Genomic DNA, 16,244 nt, shown 5'->3' with positions numbered 1-16,244 from the left:
ATGGTTCCCTCGCCTGCCTTATATTAAAATGTGATGCTTGGAAGAAATAACAACAAATTCAAAAACACCCATGCGGGATCCCTTCATATACGGAAGAAAGTCCCTTTTCGCTCATAGTCCACACTGTACAAATCATGATACCCTTTGATCCTGATGAAAAACTCGCTCCAAAAAATCAAATGACACAATGCAAACGCCGCATAGAACCATGCTCCATCATGCCTTCAGATCACGCGTTCGGCAGTCTGTACAAAGCACAACCATGACCCCTTTGACTTCCTTTGTGAAAATCTGACCATCTACAAATCCCCCTTCGCATTGCGCGCAACGGAAACAGTGCTCATGCCACTCACCGCCGAGCGCTTGAATGTACTGACCAATCACTGCCTTCTTGCACATTTTACATTTTGGCGCTCGTCGTTCTGTTCGCTTGGTTTGACACTTGATGCACCATGCATAGCCATCTTTCTCGATGTGAGTCATGCCATGCTCAAAGGGATCACCACACTCTGCACAGAAGAAATGGCCGTAGTGCCAGTGCTCCCCAAGAGCAACGATGTGTTCCCCAAGAATAGGAGTCTGGCAATGTTTGCAGCGCGGCGCGAACAGTTCATGCCAGTCTAGGTGACAGTAGAAGCGAAGTCGCTCATCCCCATCTTCCTCCATGGTCATGCCTGGTACCTCGTCCAGTATTTCTCCTGCTTCGCGACGACGAATGCGCTCAAGGCGTGCTTTTCGCTGCAGCTCTGGCTCAGGGCTGATCTCCATGGCCTCTAGGCTGGTACCACAGGAAAAGCAGCTAAAGCATTGGGGGTGAAAGCGCTCCTGAGAGCCGCCCAGTGCCACAAACCTGCCCTCAATTGGAAAGCCGCATTCGTGGCACGATGTGGTTGGCCTTCTAATGCTGCCAACAGCGGGAGACCAGTGACCCCGAGGCATCTGAACTTTCCGTGCTTTAGGCTGGGATGGTGTTGGGGCAGGTAGGGGCCGTGAGCTGCCTGCCTGTTTCGTACATGGTGTCACAACGGATGGCACGTTCTTGGTTGCCGATTCATCTTCAACAGCGATCGTGGGGATATTCATCGGAGCAACATCCTTCTTCCTCGGGGGGTCATCACACCCAGCTACTGAGATCGATGGAACACTCGCAGATGCCGTTGATTGCGGCCTCGGCGGGTCGACCTCTGCAACATTGATAATAGGGATCGCCATAGACTCGGGTGGCTTCTGGTGCGACTTGACTTTGACGTCGAGCAGCGAGATTTTGGGTGGCCGGTCTGGGCTGATATCAGTGGACTCCTCAGGCGGTTGCCAATTAGTATCAAAGCTTACAATCGGCCGTCCAGGACTGTCGCTAACGGCGGTCGGTTCTGGCAGCTTTACGCTACGGTCTTTCAACCTGAAGCTTGTGGCAGCGCGAATATCGTCACTGCGAATCTCTACCCCGTTCTTGCGTTCCACCTGGGGCTCCGGTTCAGCTTTGGGCTGTTGAGAGTTGGTCGTATAAAACGCGTTCCGCGATTGTGATGGAGGATTGCGATGGATCTCAATTTTGTTAAGCGGTTTGTTTGAGGACATGCCACTGTTGGAAGCCTGGCTTATCTGAGATCTGTTGAGAGGATTCTGGGGAATACTGCTAAGCTTGTCCGGCGACGCGCGGCCACCAGACAAATCCAGGCTCTTTTTCACAGAGCCTTCGGGCTCTTCCCAGATTTGATCGCCTGAGAATGGACGCTCCACTTCCCCGCTGATATTCCTCATAAGACTACTGCGGCGGCGGAAGCCAGCACCAACGCTGCCATATGGCTTTGTTGGTCTTGTAGAAGTTTTGGCAGACCGCGCAGAATCCGAGGATGCTCGATTGCCAGGTACAGATCCAGAGCTATCTGTAGAGCTACCAGACACAGACCGGGAACCAGGATCACGACCTAACCCACTAGGGGCAATGCCATCACCATATCTACCGATGCTTGCAGTACGGGCATGGGCATAACTGTTCTTTCTAAGATGAGATTTGTAGCGATATGGCCCGTCTGGCTCAGGTTCTCGGTATCCATGCTGGTGCTGCCAGACCAACTCTGCAGCTTCGTTCAGAGCAGCATTATAGATGCGGCTATCGTCATCAACAGCAGCTTTGGAGCCATCGCGAATGTCCATGGCTTCCATAGCATCACGCAATGAGAAGGCCTCTTCCTTTTCCATCCATCTTTGGCCTCGCTCCATGTAAGTCGCGGTTGGGACCACTTCAGATGGTTTCACGGGTACAGCTGGGCTGGTTGGATAGTAGTCTCGCCCACGGGTGCTTGACATGGAGTATCGAGAGGTGACTGTGCCCGTACCAATGCTTGGGGTCTGTGATGGCATGCGCTGCGGACTTGTCTGGTTTGTCTTACTTGCAGGCTGGGATAGAGGCGGAGGGTCCATGCTGTGTCGTCCGAGGCTCGTGCGTGAGGGTGTCGATCGGCCACCCGATAGCGGCAGAGGCCTCGCTCCACCAGGCCGTGCCGTGCGGTTGGAACGCAGTTCGGAGAGATAGTTCGCTGCGAGAGCAACGTCTGTCAGAATAGAGCTTTGTATAATTCTGTTTATGCCTTTCTCATACCAAATTGATCGTTGGACATGTAGGTCGGCGACGGCGGTGTCACCCTTCGGGTCTTAGTCCCGCTGGACTTCCCTATCGTGGGGAGGCTGGCGTTGGCCATGAGTGTCGTTGAGCTGAAATCAAGAACAAATTTATAGTAAAGTTGATCACGGAGTCAATAAAATCATGAATCAGAAGTGGTGAGGTGAGTAATAGGCGGTATTTATGAGGAGGTGTTCAAGGGTGTTGACTTTCCCAACGTCGTTGGGCTGGACTCTGGAGCACTGTCTTGCATGCCGTGAAGTGCATGCAGTTTTGTACGCCAATCACAAAGGCCGGGATTGCAGGGACTAGAGGCGGCGGTTGGCTAGGCAACGCGCCACCAACGGTCCGGGGATCCACCATGGAACAATGGGACGGCAATTCAAGAGCGTGAGCGAGCACGCGAGACGGGCGAATCAGCGTCATCAAAGCCATCACAGTCATCGGTTGTTCTGTTGCAAGTGATGGTTTCATATCAACAACAGCTATAATACATAGGAGTGTTACAACGAGAGACCGGCCCAGCCGCTACCATCTCAGCTCGCCCTTGACGCCTTTTTCAGGCTCTGGTTGTGTTTTTGTCTGGTCCGGTTTTGACGGTTCCGCAAAACCCAAGTTTTTGAATTCGTCCTTGGCCATCAAGTTTCTACGGCAAAGGAAGAAATGTAAATTCCTCGGTTAGCCTCAAGTGCTGAGAAGCCCACTTGTCAAACATAACTCACCGGTCCATTCTGCAAGACAGGTAGGCCTTGGCAAGATTTCGGCATTCGTCCTCATTGACACCCCTCACTTTTTTCATACAAGCCAAGTAGTTGGTCATTACTTCCCTGCATTCGCCTAGATGGACTAATCAGGACAATTGCTCCTGTTCTCCCTCGACTCAACAACTTACCATCGTGGTCCAAAGGGAAACTCCCTCGCTGCGGACTGGTTGAGTGGGATTTGCTGGTCAGACTTGTCTTTGAATTCTCCCTCGATTGGACGGACAGGGCCTGTCAACTTACGGCTTGGGCCTCGTCGACGGCAGACTTCCTGGACTGCCGAATGTACTCATGGCTTTGGTGATTTCTGTGTCTGCATCTGCTCACGCCGGATATTCACAGCGCATGTTGTGAATTGAAGCAGGGATTTGGCCTTTGGATGTGGTGGGCTGAGCAGCGTGGTTCAGTCTGACGGTGTGGCGCAGGCAGATGCATGTGGCCTGAGGAAGAAGTCAGCATTCTGAATCTGCGTGGCCGAGCTGGCCGACAGGGCCAAAGTGGGTGTGTCAGTTGGTGCCTGTGGCGGCCCTGGAAATAAGCCACACATCATAGATTGCGCATGAGAACACGCAGCCGGGGCAAAATGACCTTTGCAAGGCGATGACGGGGGAGCCACAGTACGGAATTTCAAGGAACATTGAGGGCTCCCAACTCCAAACAGAGCTGAAATGGCAACGCCGCCAGGACTCTGTGCCCCATGCCACGTAGTTTTCCGTAGTGCAAACTCTCGGTGCGCCAGAATACTACCCAAGTATGTCTGTGTAGATCTGGAAGAACCTAGTGAACACCGAGGAAATACCCTGCAAGCAGGTACCGAGTTACATCCGGGTACTTGAAGACAGTGGATTGGGTGTTCTTGTCGCATGAAATGTACTCCGTATGTACTCCGGCCAATGTGTGTACATTGTGCATGCGGTCGCGTGGCCCACCGATAAAGTCACTCCCAGCAACGTCCAACACACTGGACTTCAACTCGAGACCCACGCCTGCGTCGCTCAAGTGCGCTTCCTTGGATCCAAAGTCTCTGTTCCAAATTCAATGTCGACGCGCAGCGCAATTCTCGACTACGTGCTGCTTGCTTGCTTGTTGTGTATTCGTGCTCCGCGCCCGCGGCCACTTGACCACCCCAGCTGCAGTCTTCCATTCTCTCCGGTTTTAATCTTTTCCCAGTAGCCTTTTTGCCATTGTCGCAGTTGAACGCTGCGACCCCCCGTTGCCATGGCTGCCCTGGGCGAGGACTTGCTCACCACCGTCAACAAGCTGCAAGATTTGGTCTTCAACACCATCGGCAGCGACTCCCTTGACCTCCCACAGATTGTGAGCCCCTGTGGACCAAAAAATTAGCAATTGGCACTAGTTCCTAAACTAACAGCGTTATTTTAGGTCGTGGTTGGCTCACAGTCGGCTGGTAAATCGTCGGTTCTAGAAAACATCGTCGGCCGGGACTTCCTGCCCAGAGGAAGCGGCATCGTCACCCGCCGGCCCCTGATCCTGCAGCTCATCAACGTCCCCGAGGACGACAGCGCCCCCGATCCAACGCTCGACCCGTACAGATCACCAGCCGCCGCCCGGCGATCCGAGTGGGCCGAGTTCCATCATATCCCTAACCGACGTTTCAATGACTTTTCCGATGTCAAGCGAGAGATTGAGAATGAAACCACACGAGTCGCCGGTAGCAATAAGGGCATCAACAGGCAGCCCATCAACCTCAAAATCTACTCTCCCCATGTTCTTAACCTGACCCTGGTTGATTTGCCAGGTCTGACAAAGGTAAGCCTTGAGCAAAACTTGTTTGCCCAGCATACCTGCATACAAGCCGTTTCTAAAACTTGTTCTTCCTGCTCTAGGTGCCTATTGGTGATCAGCCCACCGATATCGAGAAACAAACGAGAAACCTGATTTCCGAGTATATCGCCAAGCCCAACAGTCTTATTTTGGCTGTGTCGCCGGCCAATGTCGACATTGTTAACTCGGAGGCGTTGAAGCTCGCCCGACATGTGGATGCCCTTGGCAGAAGGACCATCGGTGTACTGACCAAACTGGACCTGATGGACCATGGTACGAACGCGCTCGATATCCTTTCTGGCCGTGTCTACCCCCTGAAGCTTGGATTCATTGGTGTTGTCAACCGGTCGCAGCAGGATATTCAAGGCAACAAACCCATGGAGGAGGCTCTTCAGGCAGAGATGGACTTCTTCAAGCACCATCCGGCCTATCGCAACATCTCCAACCGATGCGGTACGCAATTCTTGGCCAAGACCCTCAACTCCACACTTATGTCGCATATTCGAGAGCGGTTGCCAGATATCAAGGCTCGTCTGAATACGCTTATGGGCCAGACTCAGCAAGAGCTGGCTAGCTACGGTGACATGGCCTTTAGTGGCAAGGAGCACCGTGGCTCGCTCATCCTGCAACAAATGACTCGCTTTGCAACCTCTTTCATTTCTTCCATAGATGGCACTTCGACTGAAATTTCTACCAAGGAGCTGTGCGGTGGTGCCCGAATTTACTACATCTTCAACTCTGTCTTTGGCAGCTCGCTTGAATCCATCGATCCTACTTCTAATCTTACCGCCCTGGATATCCGCACCGCCATCCGGAACTCGACCGGTCCTCGACCCAGCTTGTTCGTTCCCGAGATGGCTTTCGATCTGCTGGTTAAGCCCCAGATCAAACTCTTGGAAATCCCCAGTCAACGCTGTGTCGAGCTTGTATATGAGGAGTTGATCAAGATCTGCCACACATGTGGATCTACTGAACTCTCGCGATTTCCTAGATTGCAAGCCAAGTTAATCGAAACGGTATCCGACTTGCTCCGGGAGAGACTTGGCCCCGCCTCTTCCTACGTTGAATCTCTCATCTCCATTCAGCGGGCGTATATTAATACCAACCATCCCAACTTCCTTGGTGCCGCCGCAGCCATGAGCAATGTTGTCAGCGCAAAACAAGAACGTGAACGAAAACGATTGATCCAGGAAGAGCGAGAGCGTCGGGAGAAGCGCCGGCTCAAGGAGCTCGGCACCAATGGAGAGCCAACAGAGGATGGGGAAGATGGCAGTGTCACAGAAAAGGGCGAGAATGGCCGCAAGCAGAACTCTAAATCTGGCCGGAGCCTGTCACCCGCCGTTCACGAGAATGCTCATGGAAGCCTTGCCGCTGCTGTCAATGGTATCCGGCCTAACTCTCCTTCACGGGTTAACGGTCAAGGCTTGGGTGCCAGGGATACTTTTTTGAACTATTTCTTTGGCAAGGATGGCGCTACTCTGCAGAGTGCCCTGCCTGGCAGCCATGCAAACCCTGGCAGGCACATCAGCCAGTCTTCTGAGCCAAGCATATCTCAGTCTATTCGCCGAGAAGAGAGGGTTGCACTGCGACCTGCTCCCTCTCACTCTCAAGTTGACGAGTATGATCCCACTGGACGAAGCTACGGCCTTGCGTCACATCTTGTAAGTCTACCGATGTTTGATAATGCTGATATGTCGTCTAACATTCTCAATTGTTAGGGTGAATCTAACGAGCCCGCCATGACCGACCGTGAGGTTATGGAAACTGAGCTCATCCGGGCTCTCATCTCTTCCTACTTCAACATTGTCCGAGAATCTATTGCCGATCAAGTGCCTAAAGCTATCATGCATCTCCTGGTCAATCACTCTAAAGATGTTGTTCAGAATCGCCTCGTCAGCGAGCTATACAAGGAGAGTTTGTTCGAGGAGCTCCTGTACGAGGACGATGGTGTTAAGAAGGAGCGCGAGAAGTGCGAGAAGCTCCTCCAAACATACAGGGAAGCCGCCAAGATTATTGGTGAAGTTTTATAAACGAAAGACAAAAATTACTGTCCCGGTTTCGTTTGTTTTCCCGTAAGATCCCGTCACGTTGTCAATTCGGTATTGCCACTTTGTTGACATTATAAAGAAGAGCAAAATGAAGAGAAAAAAGACCAAAAACTTAATGATCGGGGTGGCGTCTTTATACTTTTGCAAATGCTCAGCGTGGATTAGAGCATAGAGGACGTTGATTTGTAAACTCTGTTATCTTTTATGTACACCATGACGAAGGAGGGAAAGAAAATGTGAATCAGTGTTTGTGAGGGAAACAATATGTGGTTGGGGCTTATGGCGGTGGGAGATGGAAGATGGAACTACACGTGCCATGCCACTCAGCACTTTTTGAAGGGGAAAACGGGAGGGATATATAGTGTATCGCCCCTCTTTTTGTGTATCTACAACTTTTCACTCGGCTTGTTGCACATCTTCTCTCTGTATGAAATCGAAGAACATGTGTTACTACTGCGTTCAGATGATGCTATTTGCAAACTCCAACGTGAACTACGGGCATACACTAGGGCTACAGGGTTCCTGCTAGTAGTATAGTGATTATGCATTGATTAATCTAAAAGATGATTTATGCCGGTTCTTTCCGCTTTTGTTTTCTTATCCAGCGCTGTATAATGCCGTGGCTATAATAAAATCAAAGCAAGCAATCCTAAATTACAAATATACTTAATACAAAGCGGATATCCGTCTAGAGCGGTGTACGCCAATTCGTCCATCTCCGTGTAAGTCTAGCCTCTCCAGGAAGCGGCTGGAAATCGAGGATCGTATTCCTCGTAATCCGGGCTTCTGGGGTTGCTTCTCATTGTACGCTCACCACTCCTGATGTCATGGTTGTGCTGACGCTGAAACTCGTTGGAGACCGCGCATAGTTGAGGGCGGTCTTCGTAGTGCATTTCTCGTTGGGAGGGAGGCCGAACTGGTCTTTTGATGAAGTAGCTGCCGTAGGGGTCGAATACTTCTACTATTTCGTACAATTCGAGTGCGTGGCTTTCGTACTGAGGGTATGGAATGTGATGTGCCTGCCTGCGCACATGGGTGTGGTCGTTTTCATAGCCATTGCCCAAGTGGGTGTTGTAGCGGCTGCTCATTGCAGATATGGTCTGGACGGGCTTTGTATATCCTTGCTGGTTGACACAGGTTCTTCGGTACTCCATGTGCCTGGGGGTCGATGGTGGTGGTGGAATCCCATGTTGCGGCAGCCTGGTGTGGGATTCATCATGTATGCGATCATGTCGCCTCGACCACACAGCGGGCTGCTCAATAACTTCAAATCCATCGAGTTCCAGGCAAGGGACCGCAGAACGCTGGTTGCTGCATCTGAAGGTTACCTCAGCCAATGCTGATGGCTGCTGCCACTCCGTTTTTGGTGATCGACTAACAGCAGCGTAGCTATTGTCGTTCCGTCCAGCTCCATGGCCACAGCCGGGAGTCTCAAACGCCCACGGCAGGGCATCTGAAACCACGTCGAGAACCTCCTTGTCATCGCCTATTACACTTCGTAAGTTCGTCAAGGTTGATGTTTCAGGAAGCCAAATCATGTCCTGCCAGTCGAGTGGCTTATCAATGGATGACACCACTTGGTTGCTATGCGTCCTATCGAAATGCCTTGAGAGTTTGACCAGTGTGTAGTCCTTGGACTTAAGACTCGAATGAGAGTTCTGTTTACAAGGCTTACATGAGAGGCCAGGAACAGAGCCAAGTTGACTCATAGAGTTGTGAGTTTTAAGCGCCCTGATGAACAATTTCAAGGGCGCTGCCTCAGAATGCTTGGTCTGGAAAGATTTTGCTATATGGTGGATGACAGCACACACTCTTACAGAATTCTGGAGCCCCTTAACCTTCGCCAATTTCCGCCAAGTCTTCTTGGCTACCATGACAATATGATCCAGGTATTCTAAATTTGGAGTCGGAGCTTTCGCAGATTGGACGTCTGTCCCGTGGTTTGTAGACAAACTCATACCCAGATCCGGGGTATACGGGCTATACTCCAAGCCAGGCTGCGCTGTCACCGACTGTGGCAGTTCAGGGATGCGGAGGAGAGAATTATCCGAAGGCTCTGTCTTCGCTTCTGCCCTAAATTCAGCAAAACGCTGTGAATCAGCTTTAAAGACGGGCTTCTTTGGCCATTCCGCTCTCCAATGTATAACCAAGTTACCCAGACTCAAGGCTTTTGTATGATTGGAGGCATAGTGCCACAGCACGCCATATAATTTATAGAACTTTTTGCTTCTTGCACAGCCATTGCAACGAAAGACATTCTTACGGACGGCATTGGTGTAGGGTTTGATTTTCTCGTCAAAAACCCATTTCATGTCCTCCAAAGTGAGCTTCTGGGTCCAAGGTCCTTCTGGTGGTTCGATCCCTGAAGCTTTGTCTGCTTTGACATCATTCGCAATTTTCGCGTAAAATTTGTTGCGGACGTAAAGAAGAATGTCTGCCGCAAATTGAGGGGCGTTCTCCTCGGTCACCGTTTTGATACGCCACTCATTTTGGATGATTTCATCGGCAAATTCAGATATTTGGCCTCGCAAGAGTCCCTGAGCTTGATCCCAATCGGCATTCGTCCCTATGGCAACACCCCGAGGACCATGAGGATCCGCCGCAACCAGGACTCCGTCTGAAGAATGGGTACTCGACACAATTTTCTTTAGATGCTTGGGCTTCTTTTTCTTTCTCTTTTTGCGTTTATTGGCTTGAAGTTCTCGTTCTTTGATCTCTGCTTCCTTTCGCTGCAGCAGGAAACGCGGTCTCAGAACCTGCCAAGCTTTCGCATTTAGCGGCTTGGTTGATTGAAGAGCCTCATGGAAGGCCGGCATATGTGCAAGAACATTCGGTAGAATTGGCGGCTTTAAGGTTTTTGCCCGCCGCTCAATTTCATCTCGTCTTGCAGCCTTGAGTATCTCTGCTTCCTCACTTGTTGGCTTCGATTTGCAGTCAGATACTGTCATATCCTCAATGGAGGTGGTCTGAGCCGACTCGACTGGAGCATTTTCTTGAGCTGGTAGATCTGTAAGTCCCGAGGCTGGAAGACAGTCATGATGCACGGGCAAATCTTCTCTGTGCTCACCATTAGTGCGAGCCTTTGCAGGCTTCATCTCAACCGATTTGTTGGCTGTTATAGCCAGGCGTCCAGAGTCCGGCGAACGCCTAGTAGTCAATTCTTGGTTATTGGCAGCAGTCTGGACGCAAGATCTGGGGCTCAGTCTGTGCATTTCATACACGCCGCCAGCAATATGCCATCTTTCCCATCGAGCAACATCAGCCAGACAGCGTTTACCCTCCTGCCCAAGGCCTTTGATCCATTCCTCTGCAGCAGCGGGACCAAGTCCCTTGGCATCTTCAAATGCAGATTTGATATTTTCAATTTGCTCATTCCAAAACACCTTTATAGGCTGGGCATGTGATAAGCTTGTGGTAGAGACTAGTACGTGGGGAGGTACAACATGATTCTCCTGGCTTAAAAAGACCATTGGCAGCCCGGGGAGTAGCGCAGATGGTGTGGACGAGTTTAGAAGTAGATCAATCTCCTATGGAGTATTAGGTGAGAGGCCTTGCCAAGGGACATTGAGGCACATACCGTAGTACTCTTGGCCCTAAGGCACCGACCACACGACACAATAAAGAAGGGAAACACGGGAGAGACACCCTTGGCGCCAGGCCCTCGCCTCCACTGGTCCCCTGAGATATCGGCGGCGGAATCATCACGAAACTTGCAAAACTGGCAAACTCGTGAGCAGCAAAGGCGCCACATTTCCAATTCTGATCTGCCTTCCAAAGCCGCTGGCATCCGCGGCCAGAACAGACGTCGTGATGCCTGCCATATGGCATCAGATTCTAACCTCGGGAGACTGCGGGTGTCAGAGGTGCCGAGAACACGTGTTGACTTGAAGCCAGACGAAGGGTCGAGGTAACTGTTGAACTGTTTGTTCACTAACATCAAGCTACCCAGGGTACGTGGTGGAACAAAGGTAAAAACATGGTGCCATGCCTCCGCTGGGAGTCGTGATGCCATATTTTGACGAATAGATTGAGGGGAACCCGGAGCCTCCTGGTCGTCTTGGTCCAGCCGAACTCGCTTGGAGCTTCGGAGCTCCTCTGCGGAGGGGCCACCTGCCAAATTCCTCTTTCGCTCGGCATCTTGAAGATTATTCGGTCGATTCTTGTTCGTCTGGGGACCCTTGGGCAGCCTGATTATGAAACGCTCTCCGCGCTCATCCAAATGGTATATATCAGCGGCCATCGAGCCGTGGTCTGGATCTCGTGCATGCTGCGTGTAGTTTTCGAGTTTGGTTTGGCGGAAACGCATGCTGTTCAGACCCGGGCATGCAAGATGCTATCCTAATATACGATTCTGAAAGAGGTCTCAGTGCATAATAAACGGGATAGTAAAGCTGATCCCTTTTTCCCAGGCACCATTGCGACCAAATGATGGAAGATAGCTGCCCCGATGTGATGGATTGATGTAGAAAATTTTCTATCCTATCGTCCAGAGGGGCGAAAAGTGTCCCACAGATGCAACATTGGCCATTGAAAATGAGAAGCCACGTAAGGGTGAAGCACCAAGCTGAGGAGCCGGATGATAAATGAGTGCAGGGTGTTTTTGATTTTCTTGCGGATTAGTTTTTGACGTATGAAATTACACCCTTACCTACCTGCGTGTATGTACATACATAAGTAGGTGGTATTGCAAATCCTGACTAAGCGGCGCTGTCACTATTGCCTGAGAATCACTTCACCTCTTTCTTCCTCACATTTTCCTGCATATTTTCCATCTGTCAATTATCTATGCAGTGCACACTAACACGTGAAACCCGAGATTTGAAGAGTAGTGTGGGTGATATTAATTCTTGCTCAGGCTAGTCAGTTCAGCGTACATCAAATCAGCGAGCACCATTTTTTGTTGACTCCTATTTTCACGATGCCAAGCTGCATACAACGTCAGATGCCATTCAAAAATGCCGTAACAATCCCTGCACGACCCTACTGGGAGTTCGTCATGTTGGCCTCCTGGTCATTTGATTCCCCGCCATAAATCTGAAAGCTTTGGTCTGCACCCCAATTTGCCGCTTGAGCATAATTCTCGAATGCACCCTATACCCCTGTTAGTCAGCGTGCAACCTCCAGCTATCATTATCCCTAACGCAGTGCTTAACATACCCAGTCAAAGGTGGACAACTCCGGGCCAGACCCAGAGCTAGCACCTATATTTGTGAACATGGACAATGGTGACTGGGCGCCGATGAGATTCAGCCCGTCACCCGCGAAGTCACCAAGATTCGGAGCGGGAAGGGTGAATTCCATCCCCATGAATGCACTGCTATTGGTGTTGGTGAATGGGCTCATTCCAGTGCCGAATTCAATAAGTCCTTCTGACTTGATTGTGTCCGTTCCAAGTGACGCATATGACGGATCCAATGCGGAGCTAATCGCATCAGTAGATGGGAGGTCATAGCGCGTATTGGATGACCCGTTTGAGTTTTTTGTCGGGTTCTGTAACTTCTGCAGCATAATGTCGATCGTCTTGGACGCTTTGAAAGCCTCCACTGAGCTATCTGCGAGGCTCTTCCAGATGATCGCCGCGTCTTCCAGCGTGCTAATCATCCTGGCCCTCTCCTCTGGAGACCATCGGAATGCACCCTCGGTGTCTTCAGGCAACCCAGACTGCTCAGCGAGATTATCGTAGTGAAGATCCAGAACGATAAGCATGGCTGGAAGAGTAAATTCCTTGATCGCGACCGACTTGACGTACCACTTCATGATTCGCAGTCGACCGTTGCTCTGCGATTCACGATGGAGAGTTTGCAAGTGCTCCATGGCTTGCAATGATGCCTCAATGGCGCTTCTCCTTGAGTGTGCGTACCGAGGATTTTGCCTTGCTCTGCAGATGTACTTTCGATGTAACAAGCACATAATCTTTTGGCATAGAATGTCAATGTTGAATCTAGCAACAATCAGCATGACCGGGTCTCGCGAGCCGGCCAGAGGGCCGATTTTCAGATGAGGAGGCAGCTCTTGCATGATTTGCCGCAGTTTGGCGTCAAAACGAATAATTTCATCATAAGGTACGCCCTTGTCTACTCTGTTTGTTGCCTGCAGGATACTGCCGAGTTCGATGCACAACCTGGCCTTGGCGATCATATATGAAACTGGAGTCGCCTCAGTAATAGGTCTCGAAGGAGGCAACTGCCTAGTATCTCTGTTAAATTCGTCATCATAGATATTATTTGGTAGCTGCGTATCACAGTCGTGATCATATATCATGCTTGGTAGTGACACCTGGTGAGAGAAAATGACATCGGCCATGCGAACCAATGCCCAAGTTCTTCTTCTCATTTCCTGCTGGGCGCATCAGACGGCTGTGATCAATCTTCTACAACAGGAATCTGAGCTTACCGCTTGGAATGGGGTTAACGACGGAAACCACTTTGCGTCTCTGTGGTAGCCCATCCGGAAGGCTATTCTGATAGTCAAAGATACAATCATCCATAGGCCGAGATCAGCATCCCAACGGGAGGAGTACTCGCCAAAAACGTAGAGCAGCATGGTCTCCACAGTGTACTCTACTGGCTTGGTGTAGTCGGCCTTCATCAGGCATTGCACAGTCCGCAATCTGTACTCAGCAGCAAGTTCCAATGTCCTGCCTCGCCACTCTGCGGGCTCATCTCCGACTTTGTGATAACTCAACATGGCAAGAGACAATATTGCGTATAAAAGACCCAACCACATCACGGGTGTTTTCGATGGGTCTTGCCAGTGGTCCCGGAGTTGTTGTGAAAAAGTCGGTCCATGGATGATGCTGACAGCATTGTCCATGGAATTGAAGTAGCGACTGCAGAGCGCAAGAACATTTGATTTGGATGGGAGCTCATCACGCAGTTCTACTTCGGACGCAGGGGATGCGCCCAGAAGCAAAGTAGGCCCTTCCCGTGCGGTCGCCGGCTTTGATGATCTGACCTTCTCGTAACTTGACTCGAGTTCTTTTTTGTGACTGGTGAAGTAGTTTTTGACCTCCGCGATGTCTGCTAGAATCAGATGCCAGTGTTCCTGGCCAAAATACATTGACTTTCCCCTATCAGCGTCAACTTTGAGAACGCCAATGGACTTGGCAAGATGATCATCCACGTCACTGTCGTCTTCTGCCATGGTTGCCTCCTCGTCACGCGCTATCTGAGCCGAGGAGCCACTGTCGGTAACTGACTGAGAGGTGGATAAGCTGGTACGCGGGGCGTTAGTCTCAATATTTGCGCCGTTGTGCATCAAGGAAAGCACAAGGCCCTCAAGCCTGTCTATCCTATTTTGCATATCGTCGGGGCTCGAATCAGCTTGGTTTTGACTTTTCTTTCGAGAAGCGGGGGCTGCGTAGGAGCATGATGTCGTGCCCTTGCCCTCGCGCTTGGTACAATTGCTGCATGGGTGACTTCGATCGCATTTCCTGGATGCATGGGTTAGTAAAAACAATGGAAGTCTTCGTTCATGCTAGCCAGTCGTCTTACAGCCTGGTATGAAATGTTAGTATGACTATCATTATATGGGCGGAGTTCGCCCGTTGGCTTACTTACTTTCTTGTACGACACGGATAACAGCTCAGTGGTACTCGATTTCTCTTGCGCACCACACGAAACTGCTCTTCAGGCGACCCCTTGCCTGTGGAAGAGTTTGTAGAAGGTGGTGTTGGCGTCATTTTGTTCGAATTGTTCTGGATATGGTGGGTGGATGAGGAAAAGCCGGGTGGCTAGGCTGTTTCGGAGATAAGACCTTGGATGTCCAGATGGCCAGGTATGGAATCGCCGTCAACAGAATCGGCCTCACCCAGCAGTGTAGTCAAGAACCCCGTTGAGAAGCGCGGTAAGACCTAACTAGTATGAAAACGACCTGCGGCAACGGCGACTAGATTGAAAGATGATGTGTAGTGAGGAGGCTAGAAACGATCCAAGTTGGCGCTGATTAGAAACCGACCGTCTGCTATGATGTGGGCTGTCGTAGCTGGTATATTGCGCACCTGAATAGAACGCACTTCAGAAACGATGGCACAGAGCCTGGATAGAAGCGATGAAAACGAAAACACCGGATGTTCTTTCCGGATTGAAAGCCTGCTTCTCCCAGAAGTAACGTTTCGTCTATTGAGCGCGGGTTGAGATTGGAGTCGAAGACCCCACCAAAGTGCATGCGTGCCAGAGCCTCTTCTTGAAGTTAGATGCACACAATATCAAATGTCGGTATCGAATTGATTGGATGCCAATGCAGCGACCGAGTCGATACGAAATGGTTACAATGTAGGAGAAACGGCGCGGACGGATTAGGTCGAAGCGAAGGAAGGACTGGTGGACGGATGCTGGAGACCAACTACGAGAACCAGACGCTGATGCTGCAAACATGTAGAGCACGCAGTCGGTCGGTTGGTCGGTCGGCCAGTGGAATCACGAATCTGCGTAGCAAAAGAGGGCAAGCCCTTGGCGATGAGGTTGAGGAGAGAAGAGGGAAGCGAAGAAGCCGGCATTGGCTGTACTTATTTTATCTAAGCAATGCGCCTCGATTCTGCATTCGTGATGGCCGCACCACTCTTCAATGTTCCCACCTACTGGCACTAACCGGCGAAAATGGGGTGCATGCATGATGCTGCAGCCAAGCGCAAGCCTCGACTTAACGTCGAGCATAAGGTGAAGGATGTGGGAGTCGAACTCTATTAGAAGGCGGACGTGCGTCTTCTAATTTAACGGCACGGGTACTTGAACCATCATGACAGACTGCCAAAGTCCACAAGTACCCGACACTTAGCAGGCCGCCTAGTACAACAACACGGTCCTTGGTGGAACTTAGGCCGTGATCCTAAACCCAGCGGCTAAATACAAGACAACTAACAAAGAGACTTACGCTACTAAATTATAATAGGGATTTTCTTTTATACTATTTTTACTAATTTCTTAGTTAATTTTTACTAAATTTAGTAATATTTTTTACTACTTTTATAGTGTTTTTTTTTATTAGTAAAGTTAAGTAAATTATTAATAGTTATAATATAATAACTTA

At 50.4% G+C, this 16,244-nt stretch overlaps 4 protein-coding genes across 4 annotated transcripts; 1 reads left to right on the top strand and 3 right to left on the bottom strand.

Annotated features, from left to right (window-relative positions):
• Window positions 1-216: 216 nt before the first annotated feature.
• Window positions 217-2,702, bottom strand: MAA_00206 (LIM domain-containing protein; the record flags this gene model as incomplete). The annotated part of the gene is made up of 2 exons (XM_007818204.1): window positions 217-2,555; window positions 2,603-2,702. The coding sequence occupies 2 exons, from the start codon at window positions 2,700-2,702 to the stop codon at window positions 217-219; spliced, it is 2,439 nt and encodes an 812-aa protein (XP_007816395.1).
• Window positions 2,703-4,602: 1,900 nt separating this feature from the next.
• Window positions 4,603-7,199, top strand: MAA_00205 (dynamin-2; the record flags this gene model as incomplete). The annotated part of the gene is made up of 4 exons (XM_007818203.1): window positions 4,603-4,701; window positions 4,768-5,154; window positions 5,232-6,830; window positions 6,888-7,199. The coding sequence occupies 4 exons, from the start codon at window positions 4,603-4,605 to the stop codon at window positions 7,197-7,199; spliced, it is 2,397 nt and encodes a 798-aa protein (XP_007816394.1).
• Window positions 7,200-7,945: 746 nt separating this feature from the next.
• MAA_00204 (f-box domain containing protein) lies at window positions 7,946-11,523 on the bottom strand (the record flags this gene model as incomplete). The annotated part of the gene is made up of 2 exons (XM_007818202.1): window positions 7,946-10,744; window positions 10,795-11,523. 2 exons carry the CDS (start codon window positions 11,521-11,523, stop codon window positions 7,946-7,948), a joined length of 3,528 nt encoding a protein of 1,175 aa, XP_007816393.1.
• Window positions 11,524-12,197: 674 nt separating this feature from the next.
• On the bottom strand, window positions 12,198-14,898 carry MAA_00203 (N-terminal binuclear Zn cluster-containing protein; the record flags this gene model as incomplete). Its single annotated transcript, XM_007818201.2, has 4 exons — window positions 12,198-12,308; window positions 12,375-13,553; window positions 13,611-14,649; window positions 14,777-14,898. The coding sequence occupies 4 exons, from the start codon at window positions 14,896-14,898 to the stop codon at window positions 12,198-12,200; spliced, it is 2,451 nt and encodes an 816-aa protein (XP_007816392.2).
• Between the last annotated feature and the right edge of the window lie 1,346 nt (window positions 14,899-16,244).

This window comes from Metarhizium robertsii, assembly GCF_000187425.2.
Source record: "Metarhizium robertsii ARSEF 23 chromosome Unknown MAA_Scf_12, whole genome shotgun sequence".
NCBI lineage: Eukaryota > Fungi > Ascomycota > Sordariomycetes > Hypocreales > Clavicipitaceae > Metarhizium > Metarhizium robertsii.
The sequence above is the reverse complement of the archived record's forward strand: the minus strand, read 5'-3'. Positions and strand labels throughout refer to the sequence as shown.